The 20,613-nt window shown below is 30.6% G+C and overlaps 1 protein-coding gene across 1 annotated transcript in view; it reads right to left on the bottom strand.

The window, feature by feature from the left end:
• Nucleotides 1–20,613, bottom strand: part of LOC107442491 (uncharacterized) — an 87,393-nt gene that overhangs the window by 17,923 nt on the left and 48,857 nt on the right. Inside the window, exons 8-11 of the mRNA XM_071180898.1 lie at nucleotides 14,043–14,174; nucleotides 6,058–6,332; nucleotides 1,523–1,646; nucleotides 223–344 (exon numbers count right to left, since the gene is read on the bottom strand). Coding sequence (XP_071036999.1) covers nucleotides 223–344; nucleotides 1,523–1,646; nucleotides 6,058–6,332; nucleotides 14,043–14,174 — 653 coding nt within the window. The remainder of the gene's footprint in view (nucleotides 1–222; nucleotides 345–1,522; nucleotides 1,647–6,057; nucleotides 6,333–14,042; nucleotides 14,175–20,613) is intronic.

Here is a 20,613-nt window from a genome sequence, read left to right as displayed (position 1 = left end):
TTTTTTTATAAATTTTTAGTGAGATGCGAGATCAGAAGACATTAACCGATTTTAAAATCTTTTATATCAACTGTGTTTACTATTGTGTTTGGAAAGTAAAATCTTTGCTATTTTTTTATTCAACCTTTTTTAATGTAATACGTTAAACGATAATAGTTAGCTGTTTAGCACAGTTTGCCTATCAATAATTCTTTATTCTACATTATGAAAACTGTTTCATACTTGCAGGTTTCAATATTTTTGCCATATTGTATGTCGCAGCGACGAAACATTTCTTCCGTAGTTCTAAATTCTTCAGAATCTTTCCAATTCATATTCATGCCATCATAACTCATGTGAGGAATCTGAAAAGCATATTACAATCAAAAATCGTTATTTCGAATATGAAGAGATTAGAGGAGACAAGATATCAAAAATAGATAAAGAAAAAAAAAATTCTTCAGAGTAATCCCTATATTTCTATTAAAATATACACGTTCAATGAAAAATTATTGATAAAAAAAAGATTTATGCATTTGTGTTAAAAAATAACTTGTGATTTTATTGTTAGCCTTTTTAAGAGCTCAATAACTTGGACGTATAGGTTGACTTTCTATGCCTAATCTTAGCCAGTTAATCACCCTTGACGCACGTGCACGTCAGATCAAACATCTATATCGGTGCATATGACGTGCTTACTCGTCACGTTGTTGTCTCTTTTTACTCTCAGACAAGTCAAGGTCACCTGCAATCGGACTTTTTAAAAATTAAGTCAGGAAAATGCCCCTTTTATTTGACAAGAGAGCACCGCAAGAGTGAAAGTATGTCTTGGATTAGAACTCCACGTATAGATGGAAGCGTCACTCATTTGTGAGCTCACTTCCTCAATTTAGCCCCAAATCTGAATGGGAAGAAAATTTTCTAAAGATCCCTCCAACCATGATACTGCTCAACAACCAACCACAGAACTTTTGATTCCACAGATTTCACAAGCATGTATTTGGTGGTTCTTAGAGGAGTTGAAGATCGAACCCCGGCTAATTCTGACCACAATCCGATTCTCTAACCACTGGGCTGCAACGCAATAAGCTCGTCGTCCAAATTGAACAATTACCATTGACTATGAAAGTTCAAAATGCCAATAAGATTATTATTTGGTGGCACGTTTTTTTTCTTTTTAAATTTCCACTGCTAACTATTTTCAAATGTGGGGTGAAACCAATTATATTTCACATGCTGTTAAAATAAGACTCTAGCATTTCAAAAAATTTTGATCAATCTGTACATCTATTTTCTCCCTGATAAGAGAGTCTAGTAATTATAGAGAGTCTAGTAATTGAGAGTCTAGTAAAAAGTGTTTCTTTAAATTGAATCAGATTATCAATCGCGTTATCAGGTTTAAAACTACGATATAGTTCAATTTAGCACCAAATTAAGTTTTAAGCGAATATAAATGATGTTAGTGCTCAGCTGGCTTCAAAATTTTTTAACAGGGGAGTACTGAGCGTTTTTTTTCTTCTTATAAAGTTGTTAAAATATTTACTGTCATTTCTGTTCGGTTAAAACCATCTACACAATATCGAGGATATTTTTTACAGAATAGTTTTTCATCATTGTATGTAGAGCAATAGTCCACTTTTTCTTTACAATAGTATCGTCGTCGATATCTGTAAGAAAAAGATGAATATTAAACAAATATTTAAATCTTTAATTCAGGAAAATAAATCTTAATCTCCCTATAGATAAAATTAGGATTCAAGAACACCTTTATTTTGGTACGCATAGAATGGACTTTATTTATAAATATCTTTACATCTTACTGTCCCACAATAGACAGATCGTTAAGACACGGTACCCTATACAAAGAATATAGAGATCTATATTTTTTGCCCTATATATCACCGAAGGCATGTATCTCAGGTAGTTGTCAATGGGGAAGTAGGTGACTACTTCGATCAGCCTGCGAAGGGACTGAAGGTGCGCGGTATGGTTCTTAATATTGTTAAATTGCTGCACAGTTAGTAATAATCATATTTGTGTTAGTCCATCAAGGAAAAACCATCAAGATATTTTTTTTGCCTTGGGTGATTTCGCTCTTGTGTGGTCGAACTAATAAAGCGGGGTTGCTATCCCCTTAGAGGATTAAAATCGAAAAGGCATGTCATCGGATCATCCTCAGGCATGCTTCCCCAACTATCGCCAATAAACCATTGTGAAGCTCTAGTGTAATGTAAATAAAGTTTGATTTCTATATTGACGTTCAACGTAGACGATAAAAAATAAAAAATTGAGATTTTATACAATTGTCATTTTTTTTTGATAAGTTACACAAATTGCAAAAAGAGTTTTCAAAAATATATATTTTTTTTATCGGCTTACATCTATTTAATTTTAAGGTTCATAGCATTAGCAGTCGAAAGAAAATAGCTGTCAAGTTACTTCTCTGGAAACCCATCTTGAAGAACTTATGTTGTTTTTTTCAATTGCACGGAAATATGCTACTTAATATCTGTACTTCTGTGGGAAACAAAATTATTTCCTCGGGAGAAAAAAACGAAAATAAATATTCAAAAATGTAGAAACAGTTATGAAACTGAAAAATATAAGAACTATCATGCAATAAAAAATTAATACAAGTTGCTTTCTGAAAAAAAAATGATATGATAACTTTCTTTTTCAATAAACAAGTATCAGGATTAAAGATGTTAGTTATGTCAAGGAATACCTACTACAGATTAATGTTCAATGCTTACAGATTTGAAGCATATTGTAATTGATTTCTGTGAATCACTCACTTAATGTACGCTGCAAAGATAGGTGTTTTAAATTTAAGTCAAATAACATTAAAATTTTAATGAGTGAGGTTCGCTTCTAAAATTGACCTATTTTTGTATTATGAGTTTAAATAAATTTACAAGCATTTTTTTGCGAATTTCAAAGTTATTGTCGATGTCAATAAAATGGAATGGGACTCAAAGTTTCGTAAATTTTAGTTTTCATTTTTTAACATTTGTATGAATTAAAAGGTGAAAAACATTAATTAGAAAAAATTTGAGCATTAATTAGAAGCGTTAGCTCAGAAGTTAAATCAAGTTAATTGAAAGTGCTTTTATAATATCTAATTTTGATTAACTAATTAAATGTCTTTTTTTTTACAAATACCTAATCAACATTTGTTGCAATGCTAATACACTGTAAAAAATTATATGAACAAAAGTCCATATTCCAGTTCAGTTTGGGCCGTGACATTGTAAATCCATGAAATTGGTTATTTCGAATCAAGGCGAACCATGGAACGGGGCGAAGTAGTGTAGCACTGCCTTCAGTCAAGGAGTGAGATAATTGCACAATCTTTGTCCCTAATATGGAGAGTGAAATACAGAATTGAATGGAGATACTATAAGACATCACAATAGATGACGTCTACACCAAACACTCATCATAAGCTGTTTTTGGTAAATATTTCACCCTGTAGTGTGGTTTGCTGAATCATCCTAAATCAACTAAAACCAGAGCCAACTTACACTATAGCTCATTGCGATTTTAGCATTTCGCTTGGTAATTCCACGCGAAATTCATATTCCATAATAAGGCGAAGTAATTTTTTGCCGTAAGTTGTTATAAATTTAATATGTTGTAATTTTCAATAAAATTAATTTAGAGAAAAGTTTTTTGTAATTTTTAAGAATTATAATAATTTTTTAAAGTGGATAAGATAGGTAGCTTTTAAATAAGAGTAAAAAAGTTTAAATTCTCAGTCTACGTCAATCAATAAGCTGTTATATACTCTATAACAAAAAAAAATCGATGCACCAAGAAGGAGTTGTCCGATTGAGACGAAAATTGATGGATAGGAAGACAATGTACAGAATAGTAAACGATTAAAATTTCAGAACAATTGAATAATTTATTGCAAAGTTACGTCATTAAGGTGTTGACCCGCCTCTAGCCTGGATGCAAGCTGCCACACGGCGTGGCATAGACCGATAAAGCTCCCGGATGGTCTNTTGCCGTTCAACGTACACGACAAAAAATTCAAAATTGAGATTTTATAGAATTAAAAAAATTTTTTTTGTAGATAAGTTACACAAATTGCAAAGAATTTTCAAAAATAAATTTCTTTTAACAGCTTACATCTATTTAATTTTAAGGTTCATAACAATAGCAATAGAAAGAAAATAGTTGTCAAGTCACTTGTCTGAAAACCTATCTTGAAGAACTTATGTTGTTTTTTCAATTGCACGGAAATATGCTACTTAATATCTGTACTTCTGTGGGAAACGAAACTATTTCCCAGGAAAAAAAACGAAAAAAAAAAAAAAATTTGAAAAATGTAGAAACAGTTATGAAACTGAAAAATATAAGAACTATCATGCAATAAAAAATTAATACAAGTTGATTTCTGAAAAAAAAATGATATAACTTTCTTTTTCAATAAACAAGTATCAGGATTAAAGATTATAGTAGTTATGTCAAGGAATGCCAACTTCAGATTAATGTTTAATGCTAACAGATTTGAAGCATTGTAATTGATTTCTGTGAATCACTCACCTAATGTACGCTGCCAAGATAGATGTTTTAAATTTAAGTCAAACAACATTAAAATTTTAATGAGTGAGGTTCGCTTCTAAAATTGACCTATTTTTGTATTTTGAGTTTAAATAAATTTACAATTAATTTTTTGTGAATTTCGAAGTTATTGTCGATGTCAATAAAATGGAATGGGACTCATATGGAATGGGGAATTCATATTTCATAATAAGGTGAAGTAATTTGCCGTAATTTGTAATAAATTTAGTATGTTGTATTTTTCAATAAAATTAATTTAGAAAAAAGTATTTTTGTAACTTTTAAGAATTATTATAATTTTTTCAGTAGATGAGATAGAGGTAGCTTTTAAATAAGAGTAAAAAAGTTTAAATTATAAGTCTATGTCAATCAATAAGCTGCCATACACTCTATAACAAAAAAATCGACGCACAGAGAAGGAGTTGTCCGATTGAAACGAAAATTGGTGAATAGGAAAACAATGTACAGAATAGTAAACGATTACAATTTCAGAACAATTGAATAATTTATTGCAGAGTTACAGTAGCAAGTTCAATAAGGTGTTGACTCGCCTCTAGCCTGGATGCAAGCTGCCACACGGCGTGGCATAGACCGATAAAGCTCCCGGATGGTCTCTTGTGGTATTTCCTGCCAAATTCGATCCAATTGTCGAACGAGGTCATCAACATTCCGTGCCAGATGCAATCGCCTTCCCATCATATCCCAGACATGCTCGATGGGAGAGAGATCCGGTGATCTGGCAGGCCAAGGAAGAGTTTGACAAGATTGCAGACAGTTCATGGAAACACCGTATGTGGTCTGGCATTGTCCTGCTGAAAAAACAGCCCAGGACGCTGCAAAAGGAACGGTAGCAAAACAGGTCTTAGGATGTCGTCGGCGTACCGCTGTGCAGTAAGTGTACCTCTAATGACGGCAAAAGGGGTCCGGCTGTCAAGGCAAATGGCACTCCAGATCATAATGCCTTGTTGAGGGCCGGCGTGGCGTGCAATAGTGAAGGCGGGATCCCCCCTCTGCTCTCAAACACGTCTTCGATGATCGTCAGGACTCAGTTGGATGCGGGATTCGTCGCTAAAGATTATACGTCCCCAGTCGGCATCATTCCAGCCACATCTGTTCAAAACATTCATGCATACGAAATTTCAAAGCAATCGGATGATTGCTTCTTGGTACGTCGATTTTTTGTTATAGAGTGTATTTGTCATATTCAATCAATAAATTTCATTCCAGACTGTTTAATACATCAAAGTAATACAGCCATAATTAGATAAAGGTCGTCTAAATTAAAATTTGGCAAGTGCGCTTGCATCATAAATACAAGAAAAACTGAAATGCTACCCCTCAGTGTAATACAGAAAATTAAATTTACTTAAAGAAGCTTGCCTTAATTTCTAACGCTGAAGAGTGATTAACAGTCCAATTAAAACATTAGCATTTCTAATGTTATCATGAGTGCTCACTTTTATATGATTAACTCTCTTTCTTATGATATAATCTGCTTTTAATACTTACATGTTGTTGTTACAAAATGTGAATGCGGGGGGAGTCAGTTCAAAAGGACTGCTTTCTACAACATTCACAGTTACAGGATATTCGAAATAATAATGCAAATAATCGCGCGTCTGATACGTAAATCCCAGGAAAGAAACTATGATGATGGCTACTTTTGGAATCGCTTTCTTCCATGTGCGAGACTTAGCAATTTGTGAAAACCCTGGCATGAGTGATTCTCTAAACACTTGTTTCAGATATCTTCTATATTCACTGGTTTTCTTTTTCTTTTTCTTCTGCAATAAAATGATTGAAAAAAAAATGGTTTAAAAATTATCAGAATTCACCTTTTACAACAGATAATAAATGTAGTTAATTAGAATGTATTTTTTATAAAAAAATGCTTCATTTTGCCAAAAAGAGAATATTACTAACTATTAAATGGAGTGTGAAATGGTACTTTATCAAAAGTTTTTTTGTATGTGCATGGTACGCTGCACCCATTGAGCACTTCGCCCAGTGCTTAAATCCATTACGGATGCAACACAGGGTGAACTTTAACTGATTCAAAGAAATATAGTTCAGGTAATGGATCACAAAAGCTTTTTTTTTAATTTTTAAGCAATCAAAATTTGGAATGTGAATTTTGAGTTTTGAAGGCGAAGTGAGAGAGCGAGGGAGAGAGAGATGTATTTATCTGCGCAGTATTCTAAGCTTGGATGTTCTCGAAAATTAACTGTAGAAAATACTATACTGATAATAATTTCAACCAGCCTAGGATATCTCTGGTATTGTTATTAGAAAAGAATAAATTTTATGATTAATTTGATAGGTAAATTTTTTTTTTAATTCCAATTTTCTCTTCTTGATTTTTTTAATGTTGTTATTTGAGTTTTATGCAAACTAAACTCGCGTCGAATGTTTAAGCCATTTTCCAAATTTTAATTGCCTAAAAATTAAAGAAATACCATTAAATAATACGAGAAATGTAGTTAAAAATTTTGATTTTGGAAGATGAGACACTCGGGAGGGGTTATTTTTAAGTTATTTAGAGTAAAGATAGAATTGAGGAAAAAGCACACATACTAAGGCCAGGTGCGTTTTAAAGCTATTCCTAATTCTTTATTCAGATTGAAGATCTGAGAAGATCTGATTTCTATTTGATTAAAGAATCGCTTGCACGAAATGAAGTCGTGAATCGAATGCTTACTTCAGACTATTCCAAGATATTATAAAAAAAATAATTGTGATCAAGAAAATTTTTAACGTGGAAGAAGCAAGATTGCAGTTGAACGATTGTCTTGGGGTTTTTTATTGGCAGAAAATTTATCGAAAGTAGTATCCACAATATCATGCTCCGAAATTGGCTTAAAAATTACTATTGCTGTAATGCAAAGGGATATTTGCCCTGAACAGCTTGCGTAATGAAATACAAACATAATAAATGGAATATGATTCGTATAAAATTGCAATTTGAAGAATTGCTTCATTTGGCAGCACCAGAAAATACAATTTCCAACTTCAAAACAACGGGAAACTTATAACTCAAACGTTATTTCTAATTACATGCCTCTAACCTTGTTTGCTCCTGAAGGAATCTAATGCGAAATTAATGTTCTAATACAGATATAATGTTCCAATGCAATGAAACGCAACTTTCTAAAAGTAACTTAGAAACGCCAGCAACAAAATCGAATAAGAATACTGACTCTGAATACATTTTGAACACTAACCAAGCACATCAAAAATTGATAATGCACATACACTTTCGAAAGTACTTTGTAATATTACACTGTTTCATATTATTAATATGTCAAATACAGTTAAAATATGTTTAACCAGACAGAGAAAAAAAATTATAAGTAGGTTTAAAATTGTATAAAAGTCTAAAACCGCATATAATATAAAACTGTCTCGGGGGGGTTGGGGGAGACGATTTCATCATTGAAAAGCGTGAAATTGATTTGAAATTATCCTTTTCTGCAGATTTGGAACCTGATAAAGACCACTGTGTAGGTTCTAAAAAACAGTAAAATATAACAATGAATACAAAATTATGAATAAAAAAATATAACTATGAATATTTACCTATTAAATATATCTATGAATACATAACTATGAATCTATAGCTATAAAATATAACTATAAGGTGTACCAGGTGCATGAAATGACTCTTTAAAACATGAACAAAAATCTTTGCTAAAAATAAAGTAAAACTTTTCTAGATGGAGAATTAAAACAGTCTATTAAATTTTGCTTATTGATTTTTTTGCCATTTTTCAATTTCACTTTTCCTTTACTGTTTCGGATGGCAAACTATTCTTGACATTAAAGTGACATGCCTACTAGTAAGTTTATTTTCAAAGATTTTTTTCACATTTTGTTCACTGTATTTCATTATTATTTGATCAAAATATATCGTGTAAATGAATAAGAATCAAACATCTAAAAAAACATTTACTTTGTTGCTGCTCTTAGTATTTTTATTTCGATGTTCCGAAAGAAAAGAATCCATGGCCATCTATCTTAGACTTAACTTATGCTTATTCATTTACACTGTTTTTATATTGTACTTTATTGTATACTGGTTGTATATTAAGCATGTTATTACACTCGCTGTATATTATATGAAAGTTATATATTTTAGAGTCAATGATAGGTTGGGATAGCCTGGTCGATAGGGCACTGGGCCCATGTCTGGGAGTTTGTGGGGTCAAACCCCGCCGGCCGAAGACTCCCCGTGTAGTTGGTGACTGATGCACGTTAAAATTTTGTCAATTCGCAAAGTCCTCCATGTTCCCATAACAAATCAATACCTCTGAGGGTTCTGATCGTTCTCTGATTCAGGTCAAAATTACGATCTGTGGATGAATGAATGGATGTATGAATGGGTCCGCCTTATAAACAGGTGCGACGTATGTAACAGAACAGGTGTGACGTATGTAACATAAACAGGTGTGACAGATGTAACAGAAGTCGAATTCTTGGCCATAGGTGGAGCCACTGAAAAACAAGAATCGCACATTCTGCCTTAAATTTGCACGGTTTCACCAAGCAGGCTTGCTCGTGTGGGCATTAGAACCAACCAACCAGAGTTAATGATGCTGAATAATTTAAGCTAAAAAAAACGAAGATGCGTTTTGTCAACAAAAATCAGTCACCTATGTTATAATTTTCCTTATCTTTTAACTTTTCTTTGGTTTCGATACATTTCACGAGTTTATTTTGGCAAACACTGAAATTTACATTTGCGTATATAAGGTAACTATGTAAATGTGTTTCAAATATAAATTCAATGCTACACACAAATCAAATCGCAATGCAAGTATATTGAATAAATTGAGTAGCATTATTAGTTGTAAACGTTAACCATTTTTGAAACTTCATTTTAAAAATAATATCCAGATATTAGTAAACAAAGCTAGACTAAGAATCCGATTAGTAAGCTTGAATTGTATTCAAGCGAATATGAAGGCATAATTATGGAAAATAAAATAAAATCCAATATGCCTTTTGTGTTTAAGATTGCTATATCCGTTTTAACATGAATTGACAATATCTATAAATAAATATTTTGATTTTGTCTAGGGAGTAATCACTAATAATTTAATTTAGCTTAATTTCTGTTGTATCTTCTTACTCTCAAATTAATATTTGTGCTTTTATAATTTCAGAATAGTCCAATTTTATGCTAATTTCCTTCAATTATTGAAATCTGTATTAAATTTAAACCAAAAACTTTGTTTCAATCCCTTTTTCTTCATTTTTCATACCTTTTACTTTTTTCATATCTTTCAGATTTTATGGACAGTATAAAATATTACCAAAGATTTCGAAAGAAGTAAGAGTTTATTTTGTAATTTATTTATACAAAAATTACCAGTATTTTAAATTGTTACTATCATATGTTTCAAAAAAATTTTTTTTTGAAATAAACCAATTAAAATCTATTTACCATAGATGATTTCTGAAGATTTCGATGGTAAAACATTCTGTTTTCTGATTCATTAAATTCTTCAGACATATTTCTTTTCCGTTAACAGCGTAGCCTAAAAATATATAAATATAAAATATATAAAATATAGGAAGATATATAAAATATGGGAAGAAATATAAAATATAGGAAGAAAATATAAAATATAGGAGGAAAAAAAAGCCATGTTTGTAAAATAAAAAACAAATAAATGTGAAAATAAAGTTGGAAAAGGATTAAAATTAATCATATATTTTTATCGATCGAAATTTTGCTAAGTTATCCCTTCCTAATTATTTAAATTTTTAACTCTGATTTCGTGACTATAATCGTATAATCCAAAACGAAACGCTTTACTTTTCATTTTCGTCTTTTAATTCAGATTTTGTGTTCTCGAACCATATTTTCTCTAAACATATATTCAGCAAGTGAAATATACACTAAAAACCCTAATCATTGATTTCAACAAACATTGTTTTAAAATATTTGTGTAAAATGATGTCCATAAAATCTGCGTTTACATTTGGTTAGTTTGTTCTTAGAATTAAATATTTGAAATGATCATTATTGTCAAACGCAATTATTTATATCAATAATCAAAGTTCGCATACGACCAATAATATAAAACGTACTGCATCGGAATTTCACTTATTATAAAGAAAATTCTTATAACTTCAAAACTATTAATTATATCAGTTCAAATTTTATTTCATTCAATTCGGTGAAAAATATTCAATTTGGTTGGTTCTAAAATCAAAACCTTTGCTCAATGCTGATGCACAAAATGGAAGAATTAAAAAAGGAAGAGACAGACGGAACAAGAAAAAAATTGATTAAACAAGAAATGAGATAAAGAATAAGTATTAAGAAGAAAACCAAACAACGAAAGGGGAGATTAGAAACAGATTTGAGGGTTGGGTAAGAATCTTTAGGAAAACGATCATTAGGAAAGAATGGAAAAATAGCATAAACTCTATTAATTATAATTCTTAAAAACACTAAATGAAGCTCAGAAAGTAAGGTCAGTAGATGAGGAGCAGTTTTGAATGATTTCAGAAGGAAACTCAAACATTTATGGTTGGAATTACAGCTATATAAGGCAATGGAATATCCGCATAATGTCTTTAACTTTCATGTTTTTTAAACCGAAACATAAAGATGTTGTACAACATAAGAAGGAACACAATGGCACCTCATACACTTTGATAAGCACCTGAGCTATTTATGTCAGCAATATGGTTTTAAAGGTTGGGGAAATTTAGTTTGTTCGCAAGGAGAAAAATGATTTTTTAAATTCATAATATTTATTAAAATTTTTACCAATTGGACGACTGATTCTCTGATAAAAAGGTTTGAATTCGTGATTTTTTTAAACGTTTCAAATAATTTAATATATATTATGTACAATTCATCTGAGATTATTTAATCAATGAAATGTTTTTATTTTTAATAATTTATATTTGCAATTACAATTTAAAATCACGCTATTTACTTAATTTTGTTCAAGCGATCTTTTCGTGAAAATTTAATAAAAAAATTATGTGAGTTAAATTGTAGGTGTGTAACCAAAGCAATATTATACATTTGCTTTTCTTATGTTTTAATAAAAAAAACATACGAATGTTTTCCAAAATAATGCTATATTTTAACCACTGCTTGCTACGAGAGAAAATTCTCCAAAAAATGTTAGTGAAGTTGTTTGTAAAGAATTCTAAAATATTTTGCGTTGCAAAATTAATATCATTTCAGACTCAAATGTCTTATAAATACTTAACAAAAACCAATTAAACTTACAATAAAATCCAGATATTCTTAAGTCACTGCCTCTGAATTTACAGTTTTGAGAATATTTCGTTACTATAATAAAATGGTAACTGTCTGCATTATGATCAGAATATTTTACTTTCATAAAGTATTTATGCTTAATACAACTGAAACTATTGGTTTTTGTTCCTATTGATCAAATACATAATTTAGACAACTATATTTTTATTGATCTAAGTCATAATTTTATATATAAGGAAGATAATTTGTGTATTATAATCATATTTATTCTCTCATAAATGAAAATAACTTAAATAAATCATTTCCGTGTGTTTCAAATTTAGTTTTACACAAATGAGACACAATATGTATTGCACGAATTGTTATAATACTGTTAGAAAGTGAGAGGAAATCATTATCGATTCATATACATAATGAAAAATCGTTCTTTTTTAAATTTAACGCAAACAAAGGCATTACAAATGAATTCTTAAATGTTCACAAAAGGCAGAAAGATAATTTTGTAATGCATACGATTTTGATGTTTGTATTTATTTGCAGGTAATTGCTTTTCAATGATATTTTTTAACGATTTGAACTTTTAAACAATAATATATTTTTACTTTACTTCTATTCGTTTCAATATAACAATTACCTAGTAAAAATAAAAATATGAAACTTAATCTATTTTGTTTTTTTTTTCTTCTGAACTTTCATTTTTTGTTCGGAGATAATATAGTTTTTATTATCTTCTAGGTTACATTGAACAACTCAATGTTATTTAATGATGAGAAGAATTGAAAAGAATAAATAAATGAAAAAAGTTTCTTTCTTTAAATTTGGATTTTCCAGAATTAAATTAATAGAATAAATTAATTAAAAAAATCTTAACAACGCTTATTCTCCTTGAAGTTTCATTTCTGTTTTTCTGAACATACGTATGTAATTTTATTTTTATTTTTAATTCTTTACATATATACATTTATATAATTTTAGAATACAATAAATGTGAGAGCAAAATGATAAGAAAAGAAAACTGCGCTATCATTTTCGAGATTTACCTCGAAGATGGTGTAACTTTTAATATAATTTAGATATTAGTGATAGATAGTGTAGCTTCTAATGTAATATAAGTAAGATATTAGTGATAGGTAGTGTGAGTATATGATTTAGGTTTAGTGTTTTAATGTAATTAGAACAAAAGGTTTTAAGTTATTATGCATTAAAATAGAAGTTTGTTCTTTGCGTCACATAATTTGATTTAGGAGAAAATATTCGCAGTGGAATTTCGATATTTTGCAGCCACGTACTCACATCTTCAAATATGTACGTTTTACTTTAGTTAAATGATTCATTTTTGGTGTAATTAAATTGCAAAATGGCGTCTACTTAGGAAGGAATATATTTCCACTCCAATACCTAATTTTGTTGTTGTTCTATCGGCAATCAGTTTCACAACATGTTGGACAGTCAGGCCACGAAGCGATCTTAAATGAACCACATTAACAGTTTCAGTGGTTTGACTAGCGGCAGATCGCAGTTGGTGGAGCCTCCTTGTTGAATTAGGAAATACAAATATGTATCAAAGGCTTAACATTTGAAATAACTATTTAAATTAAGAGGAACAATCAACATTCAGAGGACAAATGTCTGATTAACGTTCAGCTTTTCAAGTATATGCCTCCCATGAGTTTAGCGCGTATAAAGTGAGTGTCAACCTGAACTGCTGGAGTTAGTCCAGCTATCTGGGGAAAGAAGGCAAAGAAGGTCGAAGCGAAAAAAAACAACAACAACAAAAAACCGAAGAAACGGAGTAAAGTAAATCTCCATGTTTAACGTTTTATTGCCGACTTTGTACACTCCAGTAGATTTTTTTTCTTCCCCAAACGGATATTTTCTACCACTATTTAAGGCGACTATATTTCGAAATTTTTTTCTCCAAATTCTGTTACTGCTATATTTGTTTCTTCAAAAAAGTCTTTATACATAGTTATTTTTTACATAGTTTCAGCAAAAAAAAAACCTGAGAAACAATTTTTAAAAACATTGTGGAATATAAACAAAAAAAAATGGATAACTAGAATAAGAATGTGTAGGAGCTTAGAACTTTTTGTCCCTGACTTTAAAAACATGTTTCAGAGTCAGAAGTTATACATATACTAATATAAACAAATATTCATAACTCAAACAGAATTGAGAATTCATGCCGTATAAGGTTCCGAGTCATTTGTCATGAGAAAATTCATGGTGAAAACAATTCGTCACACACCCCATACATCATATAGGCACAGCTTGCAGCAGACACAATTCGTTGTGGTGACAATTCGTAGTCAGCGAAACCCGTCACAGGAACATCTTCATGTACCGATAATGTACCGTGAGCATAACTTCTTATATATACCTATATGATGAAATACACCTATATGATGGATTACACCTATATGATGGATTATACGATGGAATGCTTATATTTCCATCACCCATATACTTAGTACGCATAAATATTCGATAGAATAAAACAAAATTTTCACAGTCCGAATTGAATATCTTGAAAATTTTAGAAGTTTCTAGCACTTTATTAAGTAGTAAACTTCGAATGGCAAGGAGTTTTCCTCAAATTTACTTTTGTACTATATTAAACAAGCTTTATTAAAATTGATTTCGGCATTACATTAGACCCCACACGTTGTATTTCCAAATACCATTATTGTCGAAACCGACATTTTAGAGTATTATCATTTGCTATAAAATTTTATTTTATGATAGAAAATGAAATTTGTGGAAACCCCGTTATTTATATCTTTTAATATACAAGTACAGAAGTTACTTATAACTTTGCTAGAAATCTTGGATTCCAGCCCATTTTCCACCGAAATCCGGTGGAAAATGGGCCGATATAGAGTTCAGCATAGATTCAAAACAATCTCTATTTTCTTTCACCTGGTCGCCATATGAACTCTTATAAATAAGATTCTAAATGAAATGTTATTTCATTTGGAATGTTATAACATTTCATTCAGAAAATTTACGTTCACTAAGATGAAGTTTCATGTCATGGGAATTGGTACATTTTCGTTTTTTCGGTAAAATATTTCGCTCCAAAAAAAATAAAATTGCATATTGTTTTGTTATTGGCAAATCCCAAAGACGCATTTTCGTAGCACTAAAAAATGGTGTCAAAAAAGAATTTTTTTTTTTCGTAAGCATTCTTTATTTTACGTTTTTTAGTTTCTAAATAATGATTTTTATTGAAACTTAAAATTTGTGATGTAAATTGTTGTCAAAAAACTTTGCTTACAAAATTAAATTATATAAAATTGTGAGGCTTTATGTCCTACTTTTTGTTCATTTTAATTTTTGAAGTAATATGATTCTTAAAACTATGGAATGTAAAGTTTAAATGGGCCTTTCATGTTATATCATTAAATTTAGTAAAACTATTTCTCAGGCATTAGGTTTTAACTTTAATAAGAAGATACATATTTTTTTCTTTTTAATTACAAATATTTTCCCATGTGTTTTAGATATTCCTTCTCTAAAAAAAGAGATACCAATTTTTTTCGTTAGCATAAGAATGAATATCAAACATTTTTCTTTTTTGAATTTAATAAACCACAATAAAGAAGGAACGTTAAAATGCTGCACGCTACATTAAAGATGTCTGAAGAGTAACTGAATGCCTGTTCATACAGAAATCGCAGGTAATTGTCTCATACAACAACGCCCCCTATTGTTCGTTGTGATCGCGAATAATCGAGTTGATTTCGCTCAAGCATGACTTCATGAGGGAGTTATTCATTATTTAATTGTGTGCTAGCTATAAGCTGGAATTTGTATCGTTTTATTTTAAAAAGCAAACGATAATAAATCTAAATAAAATTGTTATGTTCTACGATTCTATGTAATATATTACGTCCTCGATTTTATTATATGTTTAATTTTTTCATGCGAATATGTCTATCAATACTTTAAAGCAAGAAGAAATAAAAGATCATTTAATTAATAGCGGTATTTCTGAAGAAGACTCTTATTTTACTTTTTGGTAAGTAAATACATAATTTATTGTTCTTATTTTTAAAATACTATGATTTAGAATGTGTTATATACACTTTCCATTTAAATTAGCTCTTTGTTATCTTAGAAAAAAATCTATAAATGACCAGGGGTTTTCCACAAATTTAAATTTGTTCTATAAAACATGATTTAATACAAATGACATCGGCATTATATAGGACGCATTTTATTTCCTAATGCCATGACATTTCGTTGTCGAAACCATCATTTTAGAGTATTCAAATCGGACTTTTTTTGACAAACTACCGAGTGCCAATACTTTTAACATATTGTTACGCAATTCTTCTTGATTTCCTTTTTTAAATTTTAAAATTTTTTTAAACTTTTTTAAATCTTATTTAAGAATTGACTCTAAAAATTTTGTTCAATTTTATTGATTATTTCTGCAGTTATAGTAATAAAACGCAATTTAAAAAAAAAATTTGTTTTTATAAAAATGTCCCCATCTCTATATCTCTATGAATATTTAAATTGGATTTACGAAATTTTGTGCAGTTATTTCATATTATAATCAACGTAATTGACACACACACACACACACACACACACACACATATGTTCAGAATANCCGCTATAGTGAACCTTCAAGGAACCGAAATTTTGGTTCACTATAACCGGGAGTTCACTATATCCGTTCCGCAAACAATTTTAACTAATGGTTCCGAACTCCTCCTTTTTATTATACATTATTTAAAAAAATTGCCAATAAAAGGAAATACAAAAATGACTGAAAAGTAATATGTAGTACCAAAAAATGTGTTAACTTGCTTTTATTTTTCATTACTCTTCGTGTTGTGAACAAAAAAAAATAATTTGTAATCTTTAGCTGATGCAGGGAAAAATTTGTCCATACATCTGCCTGGGTTGGCCTTTGTTTAGGGATGGAAAAGTGAGACAAAAGAATCAAACAAGAAAAAATGGTTATCGCCACATTCCACTCTATAGATGGTTTTAAAATTCAGCTTGAATATTTATTTTGAAGTAGACATTCCAAAATTATTAAAAAAAAATGAAGAAAAAAATCAGTCGAAGACAGAAAAAAGTTCGTAATATCCAATTTCTTCACATTTTTAGTTCACTATATCCACAAAAAATAACATTGTACGTGTATAGCAAGGCACGGGCCCGAACCTTTCGTTCACTATATCCGAGAGTTCACTATAGCGGGGTTTGACTGTATATATATATATATATATANTATATATATATATATATATGTAATGTAATATAATAACAACAAAATAATTACAAAAAAGAAAAAAAGAAAGATTAACGAAGTATTTTAAAAGTATAAATTTTTCAAATTCTTAGGATCTATTCGACCGATTTCACTCAAATTTTGTACTTTACCATGTAAGATTAGTTCTTTAAATTATGTGAAAAAAAATTGTATACCTTACAATTCAAAACTTTTTTGACTAATATATTAAATAAAATTATAAATATTTATTAAAAGTTGTTTTTTGCATGATGTTATTTTTGGATAAGTATATTTTATAATTGTGTACAAAATTTTTTATAATCGCTTTTTATAATTTTTTATAATCGTTATTTAAGCGATTATGCCTTGCTATATATTAGTCGCGATATAGCGAAAAACACAAAAAGTAAAATTAACATTAAGGGGTCCAAACTTAAGACCGCTCTCCAGACCAAGCTAAAGGGACCATATTTCCTATATTGCAGATACCCCTATATTTTGGGTGTAAAAAATCCGAATCGGAAAAAAGTATGTCTATTCAGAGAAATTTCGTTTTTGTGTCTGATTTCGTAACTTATTATATCGTCTGCACTAATTAATTAGTACTAGTGGGCTGCGCCTCCTGTTCATTATCGCTCGCTAACCCCCGAAAATTGCTACGCAATCTTATATAGTTTGCTTTGCAAACCAAGCTCGCTTCGCTCGCTACTAACTTAGCTACATTACAAATGCAAAAAATGCTAAGAATTCAAAACAATCATTCAAATCCATATAAAAACTTTTTTTTAAAAAAAAAATTACACCTTTTTAGTAAATACTAAGTCATTAAAATGAATTTGAATTCAAATAAATGACATGTAATTCGTTAATCCTATTAGAAATGTGCTATAGTATAATTCGTAATATAAATCAAAAATCGTCAAATAAAATCGTAAAATTCGTGAAAAAAAGCGCTTTCGACAAAATACAAAAATAGAGATCTATCGACAAAGACTACTCACTTCCGCTTAGCTTAATAGTATGAGATTGCCGCTGCTGATGCTCTCTGGTTACTTCAGTTTCCGTTTTTAAAAGCGCTATATGTTGAGCCACCTCACCTAGATTTGGCATGTGACATTTTTAGTGGCAATCATTTGTCTATTCGCCGTGTAAGAGAAATAGTAACGTAAACAAAACAAAGCAAACGTTGCCACCGGCGGAAAAGAAATACAGCAAAAATTTGGGAGCCACAGAAGAGAATTATATGTATTAGATATTTGAGATTTTCTCTTCGAATAATTAAGATTGAGTCTAATAGAACTTGAAGATCAGATCAAAAGTTATGCAGGGTGTTTCTTTTTTATTCCTTTTTACAATATCACGGGAAATATTTGTTACTTTTATGAAAAACTTTTTAACTGACAGGACTTTTCATGTTAGACGGAATACAATTTTACCTGTTGTATTTATCCAAGAAGATGGTATACCACAGGATAACGTCTTAAGCGTTACTTTATTTTTATTAAAAATTAACGAACTTTTAACAGTTTCACCGGAAACAGTTAATAGGGAATTATTCGTTGATAATTTTAGATTAACTTGCAAAGTAACACGCGTGCGAACTATTGAACGACAACTGCATTAATTATCTAATAAAGTCCTAAAATGGCAATGGAAGCGGGGGTGCCATCTCCTCTGCAGAGGATCAAAATTGTGATGGCATGTCTTCGTATCATCCTCAGGGATGTTTCCCCGACAGTCGACAATAGCCCATTGTGCAGCTCTAGTGCGACGTAAATTAACTACAACAAAGCAGATTGAAAGTAGTAAGACTCTTTAATAATTTCACTGATTATTAGANGCCTTCCTGATAAAATTATGAACATATGTGTCTAAAACACAATTTTGTTCATCACAAATAGATTTCGTTACGAAACAGTTTACTGCCTTCCTGATAAAATTATGAATACTAGTGGGCTGCGCCCCCTGCTCGCTAACACTCGCCAATCCCCGAAAATTACTACGCACGAAAAAAACTCACTTCGCTCGCTACTAACTTAACTACATTACAAATGCAAAAAATTCTAAAAATTCAAAACAATCATTCAAATCCATATAAAAACTTTTTTTTTAAAGAAAAATTACACCTTTTTAGTAAATACTAAGTCATTAAAATAAATTTGAATTCAATTAAATGACATGTAATTCGTTAAACCTATTAGAAATGTGCTATAGCATAATTCGTATTATAAATCAAAAATCGTCAAATAAATTCGTAAAATTCGTGGAAAAAAAAGCGCTTTCGACAAAATACTAAAATAGAGATCTATCGACAAAGACTACTCACTTCTGCCAAGCTTAATAGTATGAGATTGCCGCAGCTACTGCTCTCTGGTTACTTCAGTTTCCGTTTTTAAAAGCGCTATATATTCAACCACCTCAGCTAGATTTGGCATGTGACATTTTTAGTGGCAATCATTTGTCGATTCGCCGTGTAAGAGAAATAGTAACGTAAACAAAACAAAGCAAACGTTGCCACCGGCGGAAAAGAAATACAGCAAAAATGTGGGAGCCACGTAAGAGAATTATATGTATTAGATATTTCAGGTTTTCCCTTCGAATAATTAAGATTGAATCTAATAGAACTTGAAGATCCGATCAAAAGTTATGCAGGGTGCTCCTTATTTTATTCCTTTTTACAATATTACGGGAAATATGTTTTACTTTTATGAAAAACTTTTTAACTGACAGGACTTTTCATGTTAGACGGAATACAATTTTACCTGTTGTATTTATCCAAGAAGATGGTATACCACAGGATAACGTCTTAAGCGTTACTTTATTTTTATTAAAAATTAGCGAACTTTTAACAGTTTCACCGGAAACAGTTAATAGGGAATTATTCGTTGATAATTTTAGATTAACTTGCAAAGTAACACGCGTGCGAACTATTGAACGACAACTGCATTAATTATCTAATAAAGTCCTAAAATGGCAATGGAAGCGGGGGTGCCATCTCCTCTGCAGAGGATCAAAATTGTGATGGCATGTCTTCGTATCATCCTCAGGGATGTTTCCCCGACAGTCGACAATAGCCCATTGTGCAGCTCTAGTGCGACGTAAATTAACTACAACAAAGCAGATTGAAAGTAGTAAGACTCTTTAATAATTTCACTGATTATTAGAATAGTTAGTGATACAAAAGGCAGGGATAGCCTGGTTAATAGGGAACTGGGCTCATGTCAAAGAGTTCGTGGGTTCGATCCCTGCCGGCCGAAGACTTCCCGTGCTTTAAATGGTGACTGATGCACGTTAAATCTGTCGAGTGTTAATAGTCGTAAATCCAAAATTGAGTCGGCTGTTGAACTACGGATATAAAATATAAAATAAAAATAGTTAGTGATATAAATATAGAATTCGTTTCTCGAATCTAATTATTAAGTTAATGTATCTATACTTATCAAAGAGGTTGTGAGTTCGATCCCCGCCGACCGAAGACTCTCCGTGTAGTAAAATGCTGACTGATGCACGTTAAATCTGTCGAGTCTCACGTTAAATCTCCCATAATAAATCATACCTTTGGGGA

This window comes from Parasteatoda tepidariorum, chromosome 5 (assembly GCF_043381705.1).
Source record: "Parasteatoda tepidariorum isolate YZ-2023 chromosome 5, CAS_Ptep_4.0, whole genome shotgun sequence".
Classification (NCBI taxonomy): domain Eukaryota; kingdom Metazoa; phylum Arthropoda; class Arachnida; order Araneae; family Theridiidae; genus Parasteatoda; species Parasteatoda tepidariorum.
This window is presented reverse-complemented; position numbering and strand designations above follow the sequence as displayed.